The sequence below is a fragment of the Wyeomyia smithii genome, chromosome 2 (assembly GCF_029784165.1).
Source record: "Wyeomyia smithii strain HCP4-BCI-WySm-NY-G18 chromosome 2, ASM2978416v1, whole genome shotgun sequence".
NCBI lineage: Eukaryota > Metazoa > Arthropoda > Insecta > Diptera > Culicidae > Wyeomyia > Wyeomyia smithii.
Window position 1 is genome coordinate 235316226 of NC_073695.1, and position 22003 is coordinate 235338228.

A 22003-nucleotide genomic window follows, 5' to 3' on the forward strand; every position below is an offset into this window, starting at 1 on the left:
CCCAACGAAGCTGGTTGCGAAACCATTCGCGTCCGCTGCGACCGGATACCAACTCATCAACAGTCGTGTTTTGTTTTTTTTTTGCTTCTGTTTCTCTTTCTCAATGAAGTTGTAGCAGGTTTTCAAAATTCGTGTCAAGTAGCGAATGTTTCCTTCCCGTCGCGATGAATAGTAAAGCACACGCGAGAGCGCAAGTTTCATTCATAAAAGCCCCAATCCACTGCACAGCCGGCTGCTGGTGCGAATGTCAAAAGGTGTACCAAAAAGTTGACAAACCAGTTTTAAAGTTAAGGTTGTCGCCAGTGTATTGTTCACAAGGATAAGTACCGTTATTTTGTTCGGTTTGGTGCGGAATCGAAAAAATGCATAAATGCAGCAGACTGTCTACTATTCCACTGTTGAAACTTCTGTCTTCAGTTTTCTGAAGATTTTGCAATCTTTAGGTTTTGGCAACTAAAAATAAGGAGAGGGTTAGGGTTTTAAAACTAGCACACAGTTTTGATCCAAACCCTACTCTAATAATCCAACGCCAAGTCAAAATTTTGTTTCGTTCTCAAATTGAACTGAAATTTAGGTATGTTTCAGTTCTATCTTGAAATAGAATTATATCGTGAATTTGTTTATTTTTTAATTCTCTCTGTTTTTTATTTATACCGATGATACTTCTTTAAGCGACAAAATATTATGCGACACAGACTTAATATCGTTTTTGAAAAACCACAACAGTGATATTTTTTCTACTGTCAAAAAGACAAAAAAAAACTCAAATTGAGCTTTGAATGGTAAAAAAATAAGTCAATACGTGACTAATCAAATGATGACAAATCAAGCTAAAAACAGCGATACGCTCGTGAAAGCACAGAAAGCGCCATAAAATGATTACAAATCAAACCCGAAATAGTAAAAATATGCTTCTAAAATCCAAAAAAACCAATAGTTAAACTGAGAATAACATAATCGCTGTGATGGCTTGAAAAGGCAAACACAAAAAAAGAATTTAAAGTTGAGCTCTAGACCGCGAAAAACTAGTTCGTGATGACCAAAAAACTCAGAATGGCGAAAATACTTTTCTAAGAACCAACAAAAAATGTTCAAATCTCGGCTCAGAAACGCAGAAACACTCTTTCAAAAATATAAAAAAGCTACAAAGGATAGATGCACATTAAGCTCAGGATAGCAAAATAACGCAAGTAAAAACAAAAATAATTGAACAGACTTGACACAATAGTGAAAAAAGGGTAGAAAATACCTAAAAAGCAAATGTTCTCAAATTGAGTTTAGAATGTCAAAAACATTCTGAAAAGGTAACAATAGAATAGCGGAAAAATGCTTTTGTAGGACTGAAAAGGGCATAAAATAGTTGAAGGGACACAACACAACTAAGACACAACTTCAGGGTTAACGTAGAGTTACGACCGAAACAGGCATTCCTCGCAAAAGGTTTGGAAACACACTCGATTGAGATTGATCAATTTGATCACATTACAAATTACAGTAATAATTCTCGTTTAACTCTCTTTTTTTTATTAAATGATTGGTAATCTTGACGAGAAGTGACGTTCAATTGACTTGAAGTTGAAAGTCGAAAAGTTGTTGGTAGAGTATAGGGATGTAACGGATATCCGCATCCGCATCCGCAAATGCGGAACATCCGCATGAAAATTGACATCCGTATAAACATCTGCATCCGTAATCACATATCCGCTTCCGCATCCGCATCCGCAGATGGCTGAAAAATCACATCCGTAACATCCCTGGTATGGTACCACTTCACCGTCAAATCGAAACAACGCAGGTGGAACTGAATCCTGCTTCATGACAATATTATGTAAATTAAGAACTTCAATAAGAGATAAAAATTGCTTCTAAATGCTTCAAATGAAAACATGTGGTCGTCTGCAAAAGGACGATTAGTTTTAATTTTTACAATGTTGGTAAATTTTCGAGGTAAGCTTTCTTTCCCCTTTTTCACATCCTCAGGCAATAAAATTTCATTAAATTCCTCGTCAGTACTGATTGTAAACTGCAGAACACGTGGGATAATTACACTGGTCAACACAAATTCACAGGAACTTTTTTCCAGTTTGAGCTTCTGGAGTGCACCAGTTTCGACCAGTGTTATCGTTCTATTATCTCTAGCAGCGTTCCGCCAGATCGACAGGTGCTCCAGCACCAACGCGCATAGTTTCCATTACGTAGCAGACGATGAAACCTACCTACCGCGAATCTTTCCCTTGATTCTGTCTCCTTTACCACGAGTAGACAATGTACTTGCCAATTCGATTGAACGGAATAGCGATGCGACGATGAACAACTCGCAGGGTGGCTGAGTCCTGGTAAATCTTGTCATCTTAGGAATCAGGGAATAAAACTTTCGATCAGGGAGATCAGGGAACATCGGGGAAAACTCAAAAACGAACAGTGATTTTTTTTACCGAGATGCGCTTCTTTTTCAAACTGCTTTTCAGCGCACAAACGAATTTTTCCAGCACAAAAGTCTAATACGAGACTTCACTGTTTGGTTCCGTATCCAATCGAATACATTTTTTATTGGAATACCGATGTTCCGTTCATCTACGTTGCATTTTTTTTGTTCTGAATGCTGAAAAATATCAAGGAAATTATTTTTGAAATTTTTTCGTCACACTGAATTGTATGAAGAAAAAAGCAGAGGTGGTGCGGGGTAGATAATAGAATGAGGGAATTTGAAAAAGAGGACAGACTTCGCTACAAACTGTTTGTAAATATACAGACGCATGTTATGCAAGAGGTACATTCGTTTTTCGTCAACTGTGTAACCGTCAACAAACCTATCGTTGAGATGGCACTAAAGACAAGCGGTAAAGCAGCCAAGTTCAGACTAAGACTTGTACTCGAAAAAATGTACCGTTTTTATCCGTGTGTATCTTGTTTGTCCATGGGTAAAAATTGATGAAAAGCTGGATATAACTAGTTTGGAGTGTATTATTTACATGTGCAAATTTGAACGGCGGTTGCGAAATTCATTAGTCCAAAGTAAACTGTTTTATTCCTCCTACCGAGTACAAATTACAATCGGCCTTTCAAGCACATTCTTGGAGCAAAAATAAATTTTCTTACCTTATGTATAAATACATTATGAAATGTGTGATCGCAGTTCTACTGCTATTTGAAGCTATAAAAAACTGGAAACAGATTTTTTCTCACTGAATAAGATCATGATTTAATTATCGAGCTAGTTTGAGTTACGTAAATCAGAAATCTATGATTGAGCCTATAAGCACAAATTTGTAACACAGATTGAATCATCACTTTCATGCAACAACACAACTCGGATTATTCTTTTAATGATTAAGTTAAAAAGAAATCCTGCCAGAAATCATACCGCGTCATATGCAAATGTCAACACTTTTTAGCGACCTGAAGTCATTAACTTAAAGTTGTAAAACAACGAAAATGGATCTAAATTCTGCCTTCAAAAAGGAAATTGTTTCCAGACTGATTCTTTTTATTACTATTAACAATGTTTAAGCGAATGACATAAAAATAATAACTACTTCTATTGAATAATTTCGAGGCGCTAAAAAATGCCATTGCACAGTGTTTTATTTGGCTGATTTCGTGCTCTAAATTGAATGCGTCCTCACATTCAATTTTATTATTATACTTTATTTGGGAAAGCTCCTATGTAATGGGTTGCGCTTCTATTGGAATAGAAGATTCAATAATTTATCCACCAAGAAGTGATATGAAGATTTTTTTCTTCAGGACAGCCTGATAGACAGCCAGTGTCTTCGAGAAAGTTATATCAAATACTGTTTCTAGGAGCTTTTACGGAGATGTCAAAATTAAAATCTCTTGTATTTATAAAGTTATACATAGTTTTATATGGGAAGTTCACTCTTATTATGATTTTCAACGTAACGTTTTTCCAAGACTTTCTACATATTTTATATCTCCTGCAAAGATATTATTCATACAGAAATTCATATTGTACCCAACGTTTACCTCGCTTTATCTCAAAATGAATATTCAATCAAAATCGGTCAAGGGTCAATTGAACTTAAAACTACTCATTAGTACGCAAAAATACGCAGGTCACTAATAATATTTTTAAAGAACATCTGTTATACTTCAAAAATAACATAAAATCATTTGTCTTTTGTAATTGTTTGTATGTAAGTTCGTACTTTCCCAAATTACTTTGTTGTTTTTGAAGAAAGCGTGTGATAGTCTTTAGCAAAGGTGTACAATTTGACAGAAGGATTGAAAAATGTAATAAATCAATAAAACACTGTGCGTTGGTGTGCCACAATAGCAATTTTGCTAACTTCATCGTCATTGCGGATTGCCATTAGCTGATGACATGAGATGAATCTAGTTTGCTTCTTATTCTTCCGCACACTGCAAGCAAACAAGCAACACATACTACGAATAAACACACGCCACCAGTACACGCGCAACAAACCGTTAGCAGTGCCAAAACGGCCGGAAGCGAACGATATGCCTCTATGGCGGTGCTTCCCACACAGACGGGAGATCCAAAATATAGCACTGTGAAAGGTGATCTCCAAACGCGATCCACCGGTTTTCTCTGAAGGTACGTGCGCTATGAAACGCTGCAATCAGATGAGCGGGTGTTGCAGCAAAAATCATACGAACATATCGCCAGTTGAATTAATTACTGGCTCAACTCATAATCGACATCCATCATTGGCAGCTTAATGAACTTGAATGTTAACGGGTAAAAGCCGTTGTTGAAAACAGAAATTAGTTCGAAAAAAAATCATAATCGATAGTTTTAAGATAAACATGTTTGAAAACTAGCGTAAAGAAATCTTTTTTTATTTCCGTATGGAACAACAAATTTCAAGGCTTCGCATTCATTGAACCTCATTTTCCATCTTTTTTGGAATATTTTAGGCTTGAACTATAAAAGGCACATCTCCTTATAGCTCTGGATTTTTTATCTGAATTTTGCAACGGGTCTTAGTGAGACGAAATTTTTTTCTGGGAAGCTGCCTAGTCGCATAGTTACAGAGTCCGCTTTGTCAAGCATTCGCTCGTAGGCTCGAATCTTAGTAGAATCAGACCATTCGATGCCAAAACAGGACTTTAAGTATGGGTTCATTTTCAGGCTGAAATCTATAGCACCTTTGCGTGACTTCCCCTTAACAAAATACATAAGTCCCTCTTATTATTGAAACTGGCCAGAAGGACGCACGGCGAAACTTCTCCAGAGAATTTTAATTGGTGATATTTGGCAAAAGAAACGAGCATCGGTATAGTAGAACAGTAAGCGTAGAAAGGAAGAGTATCTCATTACACACAAGCACTGTTAAACAATAATAATAAGCATGCCACTTCTCAATAGCAGTATTGCTAATATTAGAAGTGCGGGATACAGCAAACACCCAGGCATATCTCACAATAGATCTACGGTTCTGGTCGCAGTGAGGAAGTCCATACAGGAAAAAAAGAGACGAAATTTTGCAGTCATTAGCATCGTTTGCAGTCTCCCAGCTGGTCTCGAGGTACGATGCTGGCCTAACAAGCCAGTTGTCGTAGGTTCGAGTCTCGGCTCGGGAGAGACTGTTAGTGTTAGTAGGATCGTAGCGCTGGCTCCGCAATTGTCCTGTACACTTAACAGTTAGCTGCGAAGTCTGTGTATAATAAACAGAAGGTCGAGTTCCGAATCGGAATGTAGCACCAAGGCTTTGCTTTGCTTTGCTTTTAGCATCGTTTGCCATTAAAAACACAAACCTGCCAAAATTTGAACTGTGCCAGTATTGAACACTTAAGATGTTATATTTGAAATCGCCGCCTGCTGCGCTACGACTTGCCGCACCTTGCTGCGCTCGCAAAAGAACAAAAAAAAATATCGCTAGTTGAGCTCACCATAATTAAGCAAATAAGGCAAAACATAAGCTTAAAATATCAAATTAAGCTGAGTGAAGACACGTTCGTGAAGGCAAAAAAAAACAGTATGATCCTATATTCAGTCCAGAATGGTGCAGGAAGCATTCAATGCTCGAGAAAGTTCAAAACCAGTGCGGTGAAAATTTGCTTTGGATTGTGTGTGTGTGTGTGTGTGTGTGTGTGTGTGTGTGTGTGTGTGTGTGTGTGTGTGTGTATGTGTGTGTGTGTATGTGTGTGTGTGTGTCTGTCTGTGTGTGTCTGTGTGTGTCTGTGTCTGTGTCTGTGTCTGTGTCTATGTGTGTGTGTGTGTGTGTGTGTTTGTGTGTGCTTGTGTGTGTGTGTGTTTGCTAGCTCTACTGACTTTTCAAAGACCCTTTAGAACACCCAATAGCTGAGAACTTGCAGTACGTTCCAGAGTAATTTTCCATTCGGTAGACTTTCAATTCATTTGATACATTTAAGTCAAGAAAACTGACCCATATTCAACCATATTATGTTTTATGCATTGAATAAAGGAGTGACAAGACGAGAAGAATGCAATGAAAGTTAATTCAATTATTAAATATAGTTAAAGGTTGTTGACAAGGTTCCAAACTTGAAATAAAAAGTAATGTGTTGATCGATCGCATCCGCATATAAAACACGAAGAAAACTAAATTGAAAACAATAGTCATAATAAATTACAAAACAAAAGCAAAAAAGTCGATATTTATTAGCATCACATATGCACTATTTAAGCATAGTTTCAAGCAAAGTGAAAAATTGGACAAGTAAAAAAGTGTAAATTTTCGCTAGCGAAATCTGTCGTGAAAACCCGGTTGTGGAACACACAGGTATTTCACCAGCCTACAGTTTACAGTTCATGCGAAGTGGAATTCACGATTTACGTTTCGAGCAAAGTAAAAATGGTCCGGTCCTGACAGAATATACACACGCTGAAATCAAGTTTTCCCTAGCTTCTTCTTTTTTCACGAGTGTGCAAAGCAAAGCAAAGCAAAGCCTTGGTGCTACATTCCGATTTGGAACATGACCTTCTGTTTATTCATACACAGACTTCGCAGCAGACTGTGATCCTACTGACACTAACAGTCTCTCCCGAGCCGAGACTCGAACTTACGACGACTGGCTTGTCAGGCCAGCATCGTACCTCGAGACCATCTGGGAGATACGAGTGTGTGCATGCGTGAAAAAATAAGCCCAAGTGAAAAAGATGCGATCCACAACTTTTGTTTTCACTGAATCGAATTTGTTTACAGTTCTAAACGGAGTGAAATTTCGACAATTTGCGATTTCACGCACGTGAAAAAAACAAACATTTTGTATGACATTTTCACTTCACCTGGAACTCTAAACAGGGCTTTGCATTGAAAACAGCAGCACTGTTTGTCCACTCAGACATGCATACAAGCTTTCATGCAAGCCTCGGAAGCTGAATGTCGCTACTTTTGATTGTCACTTACAATGTATGAAGTACTATTTCGAAAGTACACTTTGCAACCGAAAACAATAAAACGGACGCGAATTGGCGCTGATTAATGGTCCAGTCCGAGCAAGCTTTGAATATAGTGTGCAATTCACACAGAATATTAGGAGTTGTTCTTTGTATAGTTTAAAATGCTGAATACTGCATGTGTAGCTTTAATCAAGAATCAATAATGTATGAAACAATAAATTGATTTTCGAAACATGTTTTTGTAGTTGGCTTTTCCTAACCCTCAGAAATGTTTCTCCATATTTCTTCTTTACTGTAAGCGCTCTCGATATTCACCGTTCCAAATTGAATGTACCGGGAAAGCATAATGATACGAACCACAATCGCATTATAAGTGTACCACAGGAAAGGCAAAACAATTGCGCCATCCTAACGGACATCAATATTTCACTCGCTCTTTGTTAGTTCCCGGTTCCCGGTTTTCCCAACTTTTGGTTCTTTTTGTGCATCATTTCGTATTCCGATGACGGCAATCCCGTTTTTTCGTAAAACAGTTTAATTATAAAAGTTTAAACATTAAAGAGTGGCCACCACACTTTAGAATTGAACCGAAATAACGCTTCGAAATGTGAAATGCCGTAAATTATTTTTTATCAAAAAAAAAATTAGGGAATATTATGGTAGAGATATAAATTCTGAGTGGTTATGAGTACATAATAGCAAACAAAGTTGGCTTGAAGAATACATCGTAACCACTATTTCGATTCTTATCAATTTGCTACAGAAAATCGAGTTCACAAATTGGTTGTCAATTCGACCCACTCACGAACTGTATTTCCTCCCTCTCCTGTATATCGCAATCGAACCAGAACGAACTCCAATTAGTGTGACGTTTGATTGATATTTGGCTTTTGGGATGAATTCTCCAATGTGACCAGTCTAGACTTGTCGCAGGATATTGAATTAACTTTTACGCCTCGTCCCATCACCGTGGGGATTGCATTTTGCATTCCGACCGCGACGGCAAATTAGCGCTAAGGATTCGCATGTTTTAAAAGCAAATGGCCGCTTTGTGAGCATCGTTCAGAACGATGCGCACAAAGGGCCTATTACGTATTAATAGCGCTGTTAAAACCGGAATTAAAATTCTAATTTCCGGCAAGTTTGAACGCAGTCACAGTCTCCGATTGTCAACAACTGTCGTAACGTCGCTCATGTATGTGAGAAGAGGAAGACTTGAGTTACCCAAGCTTAACTAAGATGCGACCCAATTTGGGATAAATAAAATTACAAAAAAAAAACAAAGATGTTGGCGAGCATTTGTATGCCACATAAAATTCACTACAACCAAGAGGGCGGTAACGGAATTTTGCCAGCATGACCAAATAAGAAAGCTGTACAGATAAGCTACATAACCATGTTTATGGCATGTTAAATCTAAATAATTAAAACGATAAGTTTGTGTTGAAAGGGGAGCGAAGTATTATATTTTCCATTTGCAGCGCAATGAAAAGCAATGTTTTCTGTTCGAGCAAATTGAAACCGTCGCCAGTGTATGCGTTTTGTTCTAACGTTATCAAATTCGGTACAAGATCGTCACGAGTCGTAGTATAGTATCAAGTTTCCGTAGAGTTTCCAGCACTCTAGCTCCTTTCAGCAACGAGAACCTGTACGGGGCAACTAGAAAAACGTTTCTACGCAAGGGTCCATTAGCAATTTTTTTTTTTTTTTTGCTTTCATATGTTTTTACTTGTTTGCAATAAAGCTAAAGCAATTCACGGAAGTACAACTTGACCCATTAAAATTTAAAACTTTCCTCTAGCCAGGTCGTAGTAGTCAGTAGTTGGAACAGAAAAAAAGTCAAGCGTGCAAATTGAATTTTAACTTTCTCAGTGTTTTTGCATATGAAAACGTTCGCAGGTGTGTGTGTCCTGTGGGTTAGGTTACTAACTCACCTGCACTGGACACACATCAGTGGCTGCCCATCATCAGCTGGAAAAAAATCCATGTCGTCCTGTTTCGAAGCTAGAAAAAAACTCATAACTCACAGAACAACCCGTGTGAGTTTCTATGCAAAGCAAAGTTATTTTTACAGCTTGGCATCGCCACCGCTACTTGATCTCGTTTAAATCAACAAACTATTAGTTGGCGCTTTTGCGTCAAATCAAGCCGCAATAACCGAAACCTCCAGGGTTTTGATTCCATGGAGCAGCATGGTTGTTGATCTCATCCTGCACCCGACGTTTTTCTATTTCGTTGCAAGCTTAAATTATTATTAATTTATTTTTTTCCTCCTTTTACAATTGCAGCCTTTCCCGCTTTACTGGTCGGCGCTCAGCAGCAAAAGTTTCGTGTGATGCCACGAGACCTCCAGGTGCTGGAAGGCTCAGAGGCACTGCTGCGATGCGAAATCTACAACCTGGCCGGGGCGGTCCAGTGGACCAAGGATGGTTTTGCTCTAGGTGAGTGGGCTTGCCGTCAGACCGTGGCGTCGGAGCGGGTCCGTTTTTGGTTAGTGAACAACGGAATTATTCTCTGTTCGCAGGGTTTTCCCAGACGATTCCGGGCTACCCGCGCTACTCAGTGCTCGGTGACCGGGCTCAGGGTGTCTACAACCTGCGCATATCGAACGCTTCCCTGGAGGACGACGCCGAGTACCAGTGCCAAGTGGGGCCGGCAAAGTTTAACTCGGCGATTCGGGCCAACGCCAAGCTGATAGTAATATGTAAGTATTACCGCTCTGTTATGCTGATTACATATGTTTCTATATGGCGACCCTGAAGGAACGTTAGAACTTTTTTCACCAGGAAAAAAAATATGTGTCTTATTTCCCCAATCTGTAATGCAAAAGAAGCTCTCTCGTCCCTTCTACATACTTCACTGAGATGAATCAAGCAAGGGGCGAGAAAATTGAAAAGCGCTTTCATGTGCGGAAAATTTATGACGTTCGTACTCGGTCAAACTTGTTCCGGAATCGGTGGGATTTGGCTGGCTCAGGCTCAGGGAACGGATCCAGAAAACCATACCGATTGCACTTTCGCCCAGCCCAGATGTCACGGGTAGTGGTGGTATTCTGCTTCTCAGCTCGTCGCTTGGGCCTTTTCTCCCCTTCCTTCCTTTCATACGGCGACCTTACAGCCAGCAACAAGAGTATAAGCGTTTCAGTTCAACGTTTTCGGTAGAAGCGGTAGTGGAGAAGCGCAAAAAAGTTTCCTTCGCTGCCAAAATTTATCATCGTTCGGGGGCAAATGGTTCGAGAGAAAGTTCACGTTTGTCGGACTGCGACGGCTTCGGTCCGGCTTTGGCTCTGAACCTTACTAAATTAATCAACTTCAGTTGACGCCGTTCCGCCCGTCTCCGTCGTTTGCCCAAGTGAAGAGAGAAAATAAAACTGGGGCAGTCTAACTGAATCCGAAACACCCGGAGAAAATCTGAATAATTACAGTTAGATTTGTTAATAGACTTACCGAACTAGCATGAGCACGTGCTTTGATATGTTTCGTCGTTCGTGATGTGTTGAAGCTTGCTCCCGATGGGAGAGGGACCGCAGATGATAAAGACGATGTGAACATGAAAGACCAAACTATCACATGTGACCGATATGGAAACTAATGTAATATGCTTATCCACGGGGCTCAATCTCCAACCGCAGACCGGAGCCAAGCGGCGACGTTGAATAGTCGGTGTAGTTCTTGGTCCGATGACAGCAATGCGATTATCCCTGGCAGCCTCGAATGCAAATCATCTTCGCGCAAAGCTTGAGCTTGGGACGAGCGGTTAACACCGACAGATTTCCAGTGTCATATCAGTGAAACAAAGAAAATTATGCCAGCGTAGTTTGTGAGCAAAAAACAACTCCCAAATCAGTACATGTTGAACACGAGATGTGATAAAGTTGCATACTTCTGTCCTGCGGCTCTTCTATTGTTTCGGTTCGTTCAGGATGAGTAAGTTTCGAGTCAGAGCAAATAAATTGGATTAGATTAGATACTGCCTTTGTTTCAAACATTTTATGAACGGCTAATTCTGTCAGCGCTATCTATGAGGCATTTTGAGAGATGACTGGACCTTTAAAGCTCTGCTGAAAACATCCAATCAGGCAAGCCGAAAGCTTTTCAGCAATTTCAACGATCGAAAAAATGAAGACAAACCAGCGAAACAAATCTGGCGTCGGTTCCGGGCTTGTATCGGGCCGGAACGGCATACCGGGAAAGTCACATTCAGCTCGTAAATCATCACGTTTTTCATTGGCTTCAACAGCCGCAGCAAGACTGGTGCGGAGAAGCCAACGAGAACAAGCACTCTCTCAGGCCGTTCTGTTCGTACGCACATGGCGTACCAAGTCAGGCATATGCGCATTCCTGGCCATTTAATAAGCGCTTGGAACGTGCCATTGACTTACTTTACAGCCCTGCTGGCTGGTGCGAACGACGGCTGCCCGGCGTGCATGCAACGGAACCATGGGTGAGGTCTTGTCGTCACGAAGCCTAGCAGAATCGGTGCCACACAACTTCCAGCAGCCCTCTCTACCCCCTCCCACTGGACGTATAAAAACAAAATCGCTTCGGTGCAGGCAGCAATTGTTTTAAGTGTTCTGCGAGAAAGGATAATTTTAGCAACTTGTCCCCCTGAAACAGAATCCGCACAAAACCCTCCGGCATAAACTACTTCGAAAGCCAAAAAGACCAGACTCCGGCCTCCCCGATTCCCCGGGCGATGTTCATTTATTGCACCATTAAACAGCAACATTTACGGCGTGAAACCGGCTCTACGTTGCTACCAGAAGGAGCCTTCCAGTCTGCTGTGGTTATTTGTTCGGACGCTTGGCAATAAGACGAGAACAAGAGATAGGGTGAGCCACGCGTGTCTGCGTAAGTTTCTGCTTCCCCCCTCCCCTCCCCTCATCACTAGCACTAAAGTTGTCCGGTTTGACGTCGATCCTGGCGGTGCAGATTGTTGCCCAACACTTACCAGGGAAAATCCTCTCCTCAAGTGGCAGCGATTCGATAATGTCCAGATATTTATTCCCTTGCTGCAGTGTAACGTTATCACATTTAATCGCTTGCTCGAGAAGCGATCCAGTTCCGTGCCCAAGCTGTTGAAACGGGTTAACTGATCGGAGGCGGGATCGAAAATTGCTTCAATGGTGCTTTCAGTTCAAGGGTTGATTGTTGGCAAATATTATGTATTAGCAATATAGCTCACTCCCCAGTTTCTCGTATATTTCCGAAAAGACCTAAATGTAAATTATTGTTAATAAGCTTTGAGTGTGTAATCGATTTTTTCACACAGAGAACTGAAACTATTTAGTTTTAAATGACTTCTACTTTCGTGTAAAACCCGAGTGTTAATTTCCACAGATTCGTGCAGGATTATAACAGTGCTTCGAAGGATTCTGTTCAACATTTAATAATAATATTGAAGTGATGAAATTTGTTGATGATACGAGAAGAAATATTCAAAAAAAAAACGGATCAGATTTGCACAGCTTCCTGGTACCTGTTTTTTAACGTCCTCGTGAAAAAGATGAAAAATAAACCACACTATTGATAACCAGTAATGCGACCAAATGTGTCACAACAAGATAATTTTTAATATTTGATGAGAATGGAAACATAGATTTAATAAAGAAAATTCTTATTTACAAAAACACCGAGTTTTCACTTTTCGTTTAATACTACAGAATAGTAGGACTGAGCAGTCTTAGTCCTGAGAAAATCCACTTCGGATATGCTAACGAAATCTGTAATACTTTACATATTCACATGGGTACTGTGAGACAGAGTGGAATTATTCTTCAATGTCCACAAGACTTATTCTAATGAAGTAACATGCTTCAAGTGGTTATTTATTTTGTCTTATGACTGCGCATTATTTCAGTCCCTTTTTCTCATACTTATACTCAAATATCTAATTAGAAACGCCACTGTTTTGTTCATTAGCTCACCTCACTATTTCTTCTTTTTCTATTTCGCTTTGATTCCTTTTTCTTCTTTGCTATGATTCTCTTTGATTTAAGCGACATTGATAGTGTATGAAGAAGCTTATTCTAAAATACTAGATTTCAATGTTAGTTTTGATAAAAATTACCATTGCTTCCAAATAAGCTGATGACCAATACGCCCCACAACGAAGGCCAATATACTTCAAAGCGGAAGGTTAATTTGTCCCTAGTAGAAATCAGCACACGAAGTGACAAGCGCTTGACGTCTCAGAAGTAAAATAAAAAGCAATGGCACATACCCTAAGTTTTCTAGCAATCTTCTGCAGCGTGCAGTGCATTAAACCTTGAACAGTGCATCCCCTATATAACATTCGGTATGCGATACACCTATCCTTCAGTACACAGCCGCTCTATTGTCGAGCAGCATGCTTGATATTCATCTCAATATGTGAGAAGAAGTCCAGCATGAGAGTTGAGCGTAGTAATTTTTTCTTTCTATTTTGTCCTGTGTCTATGTTCCTCGCAGAACAACTAGCACACTTGCTACCTAAACCACAGCTGAGCCAAACAAGAGTAATGAATAACTCTGAAGAGACTACAGAGAAGTACGCCGATAGAATCCGATGAGCAGACATGCGTGACGGGCGGCTGGATTTATTTTTTTGAGTTTTGAAATGAAAAGCAAACAACGCAATACTCTTTCCTACCTATATTTTCTACGCGTCCGATATTTAATTAAGAGACACACTTCACAGTAAAAGCACTGCAGTGAGCACTGAGTGGAAGTAGAAGGACTTCTTGTGAAAAAAGTCACACCAGTTTGGTATCTATCTGGAGAAACATTTTAGATTCGCTGCTCTCTACCAGAAAGTGCGTCGCTGTGTTCACCAGTGGTCGAGTAGTTGTTTGCGCTTTGAAGGATCATCTCCTACACGGTAGTGTTTCTCCGAGGAGAAAAGACAAACCTGCTGAGCAGTCTGTATTATACTCCTTACGCTTATTCTTCCTACAGTCTTTTATAACAGCTGTCAGACGCCATTCGTCATTGGCAAATAAATAAAAAGAAGGAAAATTTTCTCCGGTGAATTTGGGCTATTATCGTAACGCGCTGTTTGTGTAGTTCTGACACGAACGTCTATACCAGTGGTTCTTAACCTTTTTGGCTCCGCGGCGCCTTTTGCTAAACACAAGAGCTCCACGGCCCCCTATGCGAGGCTAAGAGAGCTAGAAAAAAAATGATTACCTGTCAAAAAAAACTTAATTTTGCCAAGAGTTTCGCGGCTCCCTAAGTAAGTCTCGCGGACCCCTAGCCGGCCGTGGACCTCCGGTTAGGTACCACTGATCTATACAAGAAACAGCTTCTTTTTCTAAATTCGCAATTCCGAAGACATCTTCCAAAAAAGGCCTAATCGATACACGAAATACATTTTTCGTTCCCTTTTGTGATGCTCTGTTACCAGAATGTTCTCAATGTGATTACCCGTCTGTTGTCGCAAACACACAACGACAGAAAAAGTATTCTGAAAAGATAGTACAAGAAGGCTATACTTTTGGATTGCCTGATCCTAATCTTGTATTTTTTCTCTACTTCATATATGTACGACAAACAAGTTAATACACGTACACCGGATGAATTGGACATGCAAGAAACTAGTAACATAGGCAGAATATACAACAGTTTGTGTTGTTTTTTTTTTTTTTTCTTCATAACAGTTTGTGTTGTTACTTGAGTGGAGATGAATTTTATTGCTTTTTAAGTAACAAATTTGTTACATAAATGAGAACTTTTAGCTGTTGCTTTTAAAGTAACAAATAATGTTTCGCATGTTCTTTTTCCATTTTTTGGTTTACTTGAACGTTAAAAAACAATTTATATTATTCAATACGTTAAACGTTAATATGCCCTAAATAAACTATTTGGAGAAATATCCTCGCCATACTTTCATATGAATGGATAAGGACAAATGAATTCTACAACAGTTTGTAGTACTTGAGCAAAATTTCAAGGAAAAGCATTGACAAAATAATTCCACTTGCCCTTTTCAACCCTATACGTTCTTCAATTTTTTGAAAAAAAAAGCTAAAATATGCTACAACTTTGTAAGAAAAAGTCCTAAAGATGTGTGGTCTATGGCAAAAATATGTATCTTGTGTGTAATAACAATTTCTTTGAATCATGTTTTTTTGTAAAGGGCAACCAACAAAAGGTAAGTATAAAAAACTAAATTTTGAGTAATTCCACATAATATACTTTTTGACTTTGTAAGGGCGTTTTGTAAATAAAATTAGAACTTTGTTTTGTTTGATATGCACATTTGATTTTTTTAAAGTTTTTTGCCTATGGATGCATGGAAATGTGTCAGTTTTTGTACTCAGTAGATGTTTTAGTTTATTTGAACAAGGCTAACTGATAATACGTGCCCCGAAAGCTATCCGTTAAAGTCATTGATTTATAAGTGATTTTAGGGGTCAAACTTGTTAAAAAGTGTAAAGTTGTGATCTGTGATGCTTCATCTAAGTGAAAAAAGTGAAGGTTTAGTGAAAAACACAGTGTTTCTTGAGTGGAAGTTATAATTTATCCACGAAATCAAATTGAAAATGTAAGGCAAGTTAGGTTGCGTGAGTGTGAGTGCCAACTTCGTGCGTCGCGCTGACTAGCGGTTCATTATTAACGTGCGAAAATGGAGTGCATGGTGGTGTGATCGAAGAGAATTGCACTACCTGAAGAGCGGAGAGAGTAGCGTTGCGCTGTGCTAGTCGGCGTTTGTTTCGCTGGCATAGGCATAACCAAAATAAAACAGATGAGTATATGTTTTTTTTTTGTTTTTTTTTTTTGTATCAAGAATGCATAGGCTCTGTGTGTAGTGGTTTTTAGCGGGCTTTGGACTTTGGCAGAAGTGTGAATGTGTGATCTGTTGGGTGCACGAGGTGTGGTAGCTTTTCGGCTGCGAGTAGTTTTTTTTTTTTTGTTTGCAAACCAGATTGTGCGATGATGTTTCACTGTTTTACTTTTTTCTCCCACAAGTAAAAGCACTAAGAATTGTCAGGTGAGTTAACGTATCAATGGGCTCGATACGACATACACGATTTGCGTTTGGTATTATATTTATTTTCCTAAATGGTCCGCGTTCGAATATGGTTCACATCATGTGATGATCCACCGAATACCACGTAGTTGCCAGTTTGCGGAACGACGTAGCACGCCGTTTTGATTGTGCTCGTCATGAATGTTTAACTGTTACAGTTTTGAATGTCCAAATTGAAAACAGAGTGCAATTAAGGTGTTTTTCTGGAGCCTTTTTCACGTGTAGTTTTGTGTAATAGTATTGTTTATTAGAATTTATGGTGGAATAGATTAATTGATATGTATTCACTGATATGTCGTGTGCAATGAATTTTTGAACGCACTGACTCTCGCATGACAGGTAATAGAAAATTCAATAAAGTTGAGTTTGACATCTGATGACTATTTAGTCAGCCTGAAATAATCATGATTGGTTTGGTCTTATCAATAATTTTAAGACTTTGGATTAGTATGTACATCTACACCTGATGTTTGCACTTAATGTTTTAGATACACCAAGCTTTGCCATTTTTCTATCTTTCCAACAGGATCACACCCAAGGTAATGAGTAGCTCAACTTAGTAATGAGCCAACATGACGCATAGTATGCCTCGAATCCGTCATCTACCACGTTTTTGCACGGTCAGGCTTCAAGTAGGGTTCTATCAGCCAAACATGTGTTCACCTCGAAAGCAATGGTTGTGGATAATACATGAAATCTTATGCTTCACTTTTTCGATTTTTCTAGCTTTTGGGCTGCTTATGTTTTGTATACTATGTTCCAATAATGACTAGGTCGGCATTTTGTTAACAAACTTAAGACTATAATATCGATGGATGGTCAATATGGAAATTTTCATTTTTAAACTATTAAGGCTTTGTATGCATGAAACTTTGCCAATTTTTCTATTTGATAGGCAACATTCGCATCGACAACTAAGAGAGAATCGGCGTGAAATGTCGTAGTGTTTCGATGTAAACCGCGTTTCCGGCTCGGGAGAATTTTACTTATATTAACGTTTTCGGAATATAATGATTTCGAGGGGTATACCCAGATACTTGTTCATGTCTCACTGTGACTGTTTAACCGAAGATTTCGTCCGGTCGATAAATATCGCGATTAACGAAAACGCGATGTATACCTTCCCAAGAATCGCAACGGCCGACGTGCGTTCGTTTCTTCTCGGGATTGGGATTGACTCGGGATCGACAAATAGCTGATTGCTACGAGTAGCATGGGCTACATCGCGTGCGTCGTACGCAGAGGATCGCGACGTTTGGCTAGAAATTTGCTCATGGTTAGTTTTCGTAATAAGCATTTTTCGCGGTATCTTATCGTTATTTTGGAGCAGACAAAGTGTATACGAGAAACGTCGTTGGTCGATCTGTTAGGTAGAAAATGTCCGGTTGACCGAACCCCTAGAGACTCCGCGTCGGTACCTCCATGAGGTCGAATTATCTACATATAGATCAACAACGCGCAACTGATTTCGGTGTAAAGAGGATAACCTCACGAGGAGATATCATATCATTTGAAGTTGTCCCAATTTGATCAAAGGTCCAGTATCCTTGCGTACGATTTATTGTTGCGGTGTTACATTGTCAAACTGAATGACTTCGAATCGCATTATGAATATCGTGACGGATATAATAAACCTGAACTAGAACCCGACACTTGAAATCAGCGCATCGTTTACCAAAACGAACCCTGCTGTGTACCTTGCCCTTTCTCCAACACCCCAGTGATTTCTCGTGGAAGTGCAGAGGTGTTCTCGGCTTCCAATAAGCGAGTATCACGTCAACATTTTCCTATACAAATTCCTTCTTTGACCTGCATTCGGATGCGGCCGGCGCTGGTATTGCCTAATATAAAGATTAAGGTCACCAGTTTTTACACATTAGGGATGCATGTTGGTCCCAAGCATCATCTGTTGGTTCTCTGTGTAATTACAGCTGATCTGGCAATAACGGAGTAGCAACCGCGGGCGGTCAATCATGCTCATGCTCATGCTCATGCTCATGCTCATAATATACTTTTTGACTTTGTAACCAATGAAGATAGGAATTTTGTTTGTTCAGCAATGTTTCATATTTTCAACAGCTTTACCTAAAAACACAGACACATGACCGGCCAGTTCCCAAGACTTTCATTTATATGCGATAAAGAAATTCCTTTTTTTTGTCGCTAGAACAGTTGTTCTAACGAGAGTCGTACCAACTTAAAGCTGAAAGCCTCTCTAATAAAAACAAAAAAAATTGTTCTTAGGTGAAAAAACAATGTTCAACGTCTCCTGGCTTCAAATCACAAAAACTCCAAGTTCCTTGTCATTTCCCAAGCATTCCAAAGCAGATGCTCAGAAATAGCTTGATAGGTAACTCCTAATACCAAGGCAATCTGTTCCTGCGTATGGCATGGATCATCATCGAGTAATTCCTCCAATTCAGCGTCTTCGTTTGGCCTACCTTCTCGCAGACAATTGTCAACATCGAAATAGCAGCATATACGTGAAATTTTCAAGACTCTCGATGCGCCTCAGCCGCCTTTTTTTGAATGAAATAAGAAAGTAACACTTCCCAACAACAACGTCTGTTTGGCACAAAAACATTTTTATACAACTGAAACTGTATGATGCCACAATAAAACCACTAACGTGTCAAAGCGGTTTGTTTTGTGTTTGGTCTGGCATTCACCTATGTGCGTCGCAAACAAAAAGTTGTTTTGAAAAACGATGCACTATCTCGTCTGATACGGTATAACTTCTATGATAAATTAAAATTTCAAATTCAAAAACGATTGTGACGTGATATTCCAGGGAAATTACGGTTTTTTCAGTCTTAACGCTGGAGCAAAACGCTACTATGTCTGACGTTCGAAGTTTCGGCCTTTGGGCTCCGCCTTCCTCAAGGATCTAGTTCGAGACCTCTACGGTTCGGTTTCATATTCTAATAAATACTTTTTTCTCTGGGATTTAAGAGTTGAGTTTATCTACGTTGCACTTTTTCGTGCCGGATGCTAAAAATATCAAGGAAATCAATGTTATATTTCAGGGAATATCAGGAAAAATTAGGGAATTTCATTTTGAAAACTTTTCGTCACCCTGTACAGATTTCTAAACATTTTATACCAATAGTTCATTTTCTTCCAAAACTCTTACAATTTTTTTTGCTTCAAAACACTCACATAAAATTGTACCGTTCTTCGTTCGGCGTACAAAGCTTTATGATAGGTTGTCATAGCTATCGATAGGTTCTTCTTCAAGGTACCTATATTGAAACGTTAGAGTTAGAGTAAGCTATAGAACTAGTCACAAACTTTAGCCACATCAAAAACACGATGCGTTGGTGGATGTAATTTGTTTTCTCGGACTTTTTATCACACCTGTGATGACACCTTACAAATTATAGTTTTCTTATGCATACATGGAACAATAATACTGTGATTGGTAACTATAGAGTGAAAAAGATACTCTATGCCGCTTACTAAACGAAAAACGTACTATTTAAATAGAATATTTTGATAAATTTGTAGATACCTTGAGAAAGACAGGATTCAAATGCCGAAACGTCGGACAAAAAAAAATAGTAGCGTTCAACCCCGGTTAAGATTAAAAAAAGCTGTATTCCCTCTGAAATAAATTAGAGATATATCCTTTTGACTAATGATGAAAAACCACAAAAGCAAATTTTTCTCTACTTATAGTCAAAAAAAAAACCTTTCCTTAATTTTAGCTATGCCCCTGTTAAAAATCCAATGTTTGCGCTCTAATACTTTATAATGCTTTCATGAGAACATGATGATGCGATTGTTGTAGCAGGTGATGTCTCCTCTCGCTATTCTGATGAAGATGATTGTTGTAGATTGATGAGATTGTGTGGATGCTCCTCAATATTAAACTCAATTTGGAGTGGTCGCTCTGTTACAATGTTATCGACACGAACCACAAATTTATGAAAAAAAATGGATGAAAGAGATCCAAATACTGGATCCAAAATGGTGAAGGAAAACCAAATACTGAGATGACCGTCATTCAAAATCACTTTTTGTTTTTGAAATATTTGTTTGCAGTGCAGAATTTCGAATTTTTTTTCTAATATTTTTAAATGAAATGCAGACAATTTCCCTTAAAATTCGTCTCTTGACAACGTGTCACTGTCTCTTGTGATCATTTAAATATATCGATTTTTACAATAAACTTCATCCCTTTTCAAATGTTAGTCTAGATTAGCGGTTCCTAGATCTAGATATTTTCTATAAAAACAAAAATCGAAATGATCAAAAACAGTTTTTTTTTGTCAGCTTTCAAACCTTTTGCTCGGCGAAATACTGTTTCAAAACAAAATAAGGTATGGGAGGGTATTTTCGGGAGTGATTATAATAGAATCTCAGGGGTTAGGAAAAACCCACGAAGCTAATATTTTGCAGGACGCTTCTTTTCATCTCAATATACAATACTGCAGAAAATTATATTCCAAGGTTGTTCTTAACCGGTACGATTCTATTTTAATCACTTCCGAAAATACTATCCCTTACCCTGTTTGGTGAAGTACCTGCATTTTTTAAATCAATGGGAAAAACTTCCTCAATTTAGTTTTTAATTCAAAATGCAAGTGTTCCGCCAAATATTTTGACTAGAAAAAGTGCTCCACCGACCAAAAGTCCTGGGAACTCCAGGTACATACTGGGTTAAGAACTAAATCTGACAGAACGATAGCATTAGCGCTCTCAGGATTCAACCTATCAGTCTCAGAGCTTCTACAAAGTTTCTTGGTATATTTATTACAAGAGATTTTGGTATTTCGGCTTGCAGTCTTATGAAATACGTTCATTCCTATTCGATCGTCACCAACGTTTCGGTCCTTTTATGCGAGCATCCTCAGAGCCTTAAAATGACCACGAGTTGCTTCATTGTTGGAAGTATTTCGGGGTCTTATAGACAGCCACATTTGATAAAAAAAAACTTTTCTACGCATAGTGCCTAAAGTCACTTTACTCGGAGTTATTCAACTTTGAAGTTTCTCGGATACTTTTTTATAAAGTGGCTTTAACTTAACGTGTATACAACTTAGAGCAATCCTAATCAACCATTCAATTCTAATCCTCAAAAACTAAAGCAGATACAGAGTAAATGTCAAAAAATAAGCTGTAGAGCGGTTCAAAACGTTCAATTTTAGCTAAACAAACAATAATGTGAACCAAGTTTTTTTTTAAGAAAACATCAAAAACGGTAACGCTTTTAAACATTTTTGCTTCCAAAATGTTATTTTTTACATTTATTCAAACTTGTTGAAAATGCATCAGGTAGAAATTTTTCAGCTTTCAAATGAAATTTATAGAATTGCTCTAGGTAGTATACACTTAAAGTTAGAACCACTCTATGGAAGAGCATCCAAAAACTTCAAATTTGTTAACTCCGACTATGGATGATTGAGTTACTTTACGATTTGGCTGCAAGGATGGTGCTACCTTTCCCTTGCACGCTAGAGCTTTGCAGCTTGGAACAAAGTTATAGATCATTAAATTTTATGATACCTTGTGAAGGACACAAAATTTTAAAAAAATTTGTTTAAAATTCACATTTTCTTGTTCATCTTATTAATTGATAAATTAAAACATGCAAATTATGTGTTTTTATTTTTTCTCAATAGATATTGAATAATTCCTCTC

At 38.7% G+C, this 22003-nt stretch overlaps 1 protein-coding gene across 4 annotated transcripts in view; it reads left to right on the forward strand.

The window, feature by feature from the left end:
* LOC129720695 (nephrin) overlaps positions 1 to 22003 on the forward strand; it is a 526130-nt gene that overhangs the window by 279775 nt on the left and 224352 nt on the right. For all 4 annotated transcript variants that reach the window (XM_055672270.1, XM_055672267.1, XM_055672269.1 and 1 more), the window contains exons 3-4: positions 9640 to 9792; positions 9876 to 10055. In XM_055672270.1, the coding sequence (XP_055528245.1) occupies positions 9640 to 9792; positions 9876 to 10055 (333 nt within the window). The remainder of the gene's footprint in view (positions 1 to 9639; positions 9793 to 9875; positions 10056 to 22003) is intronic.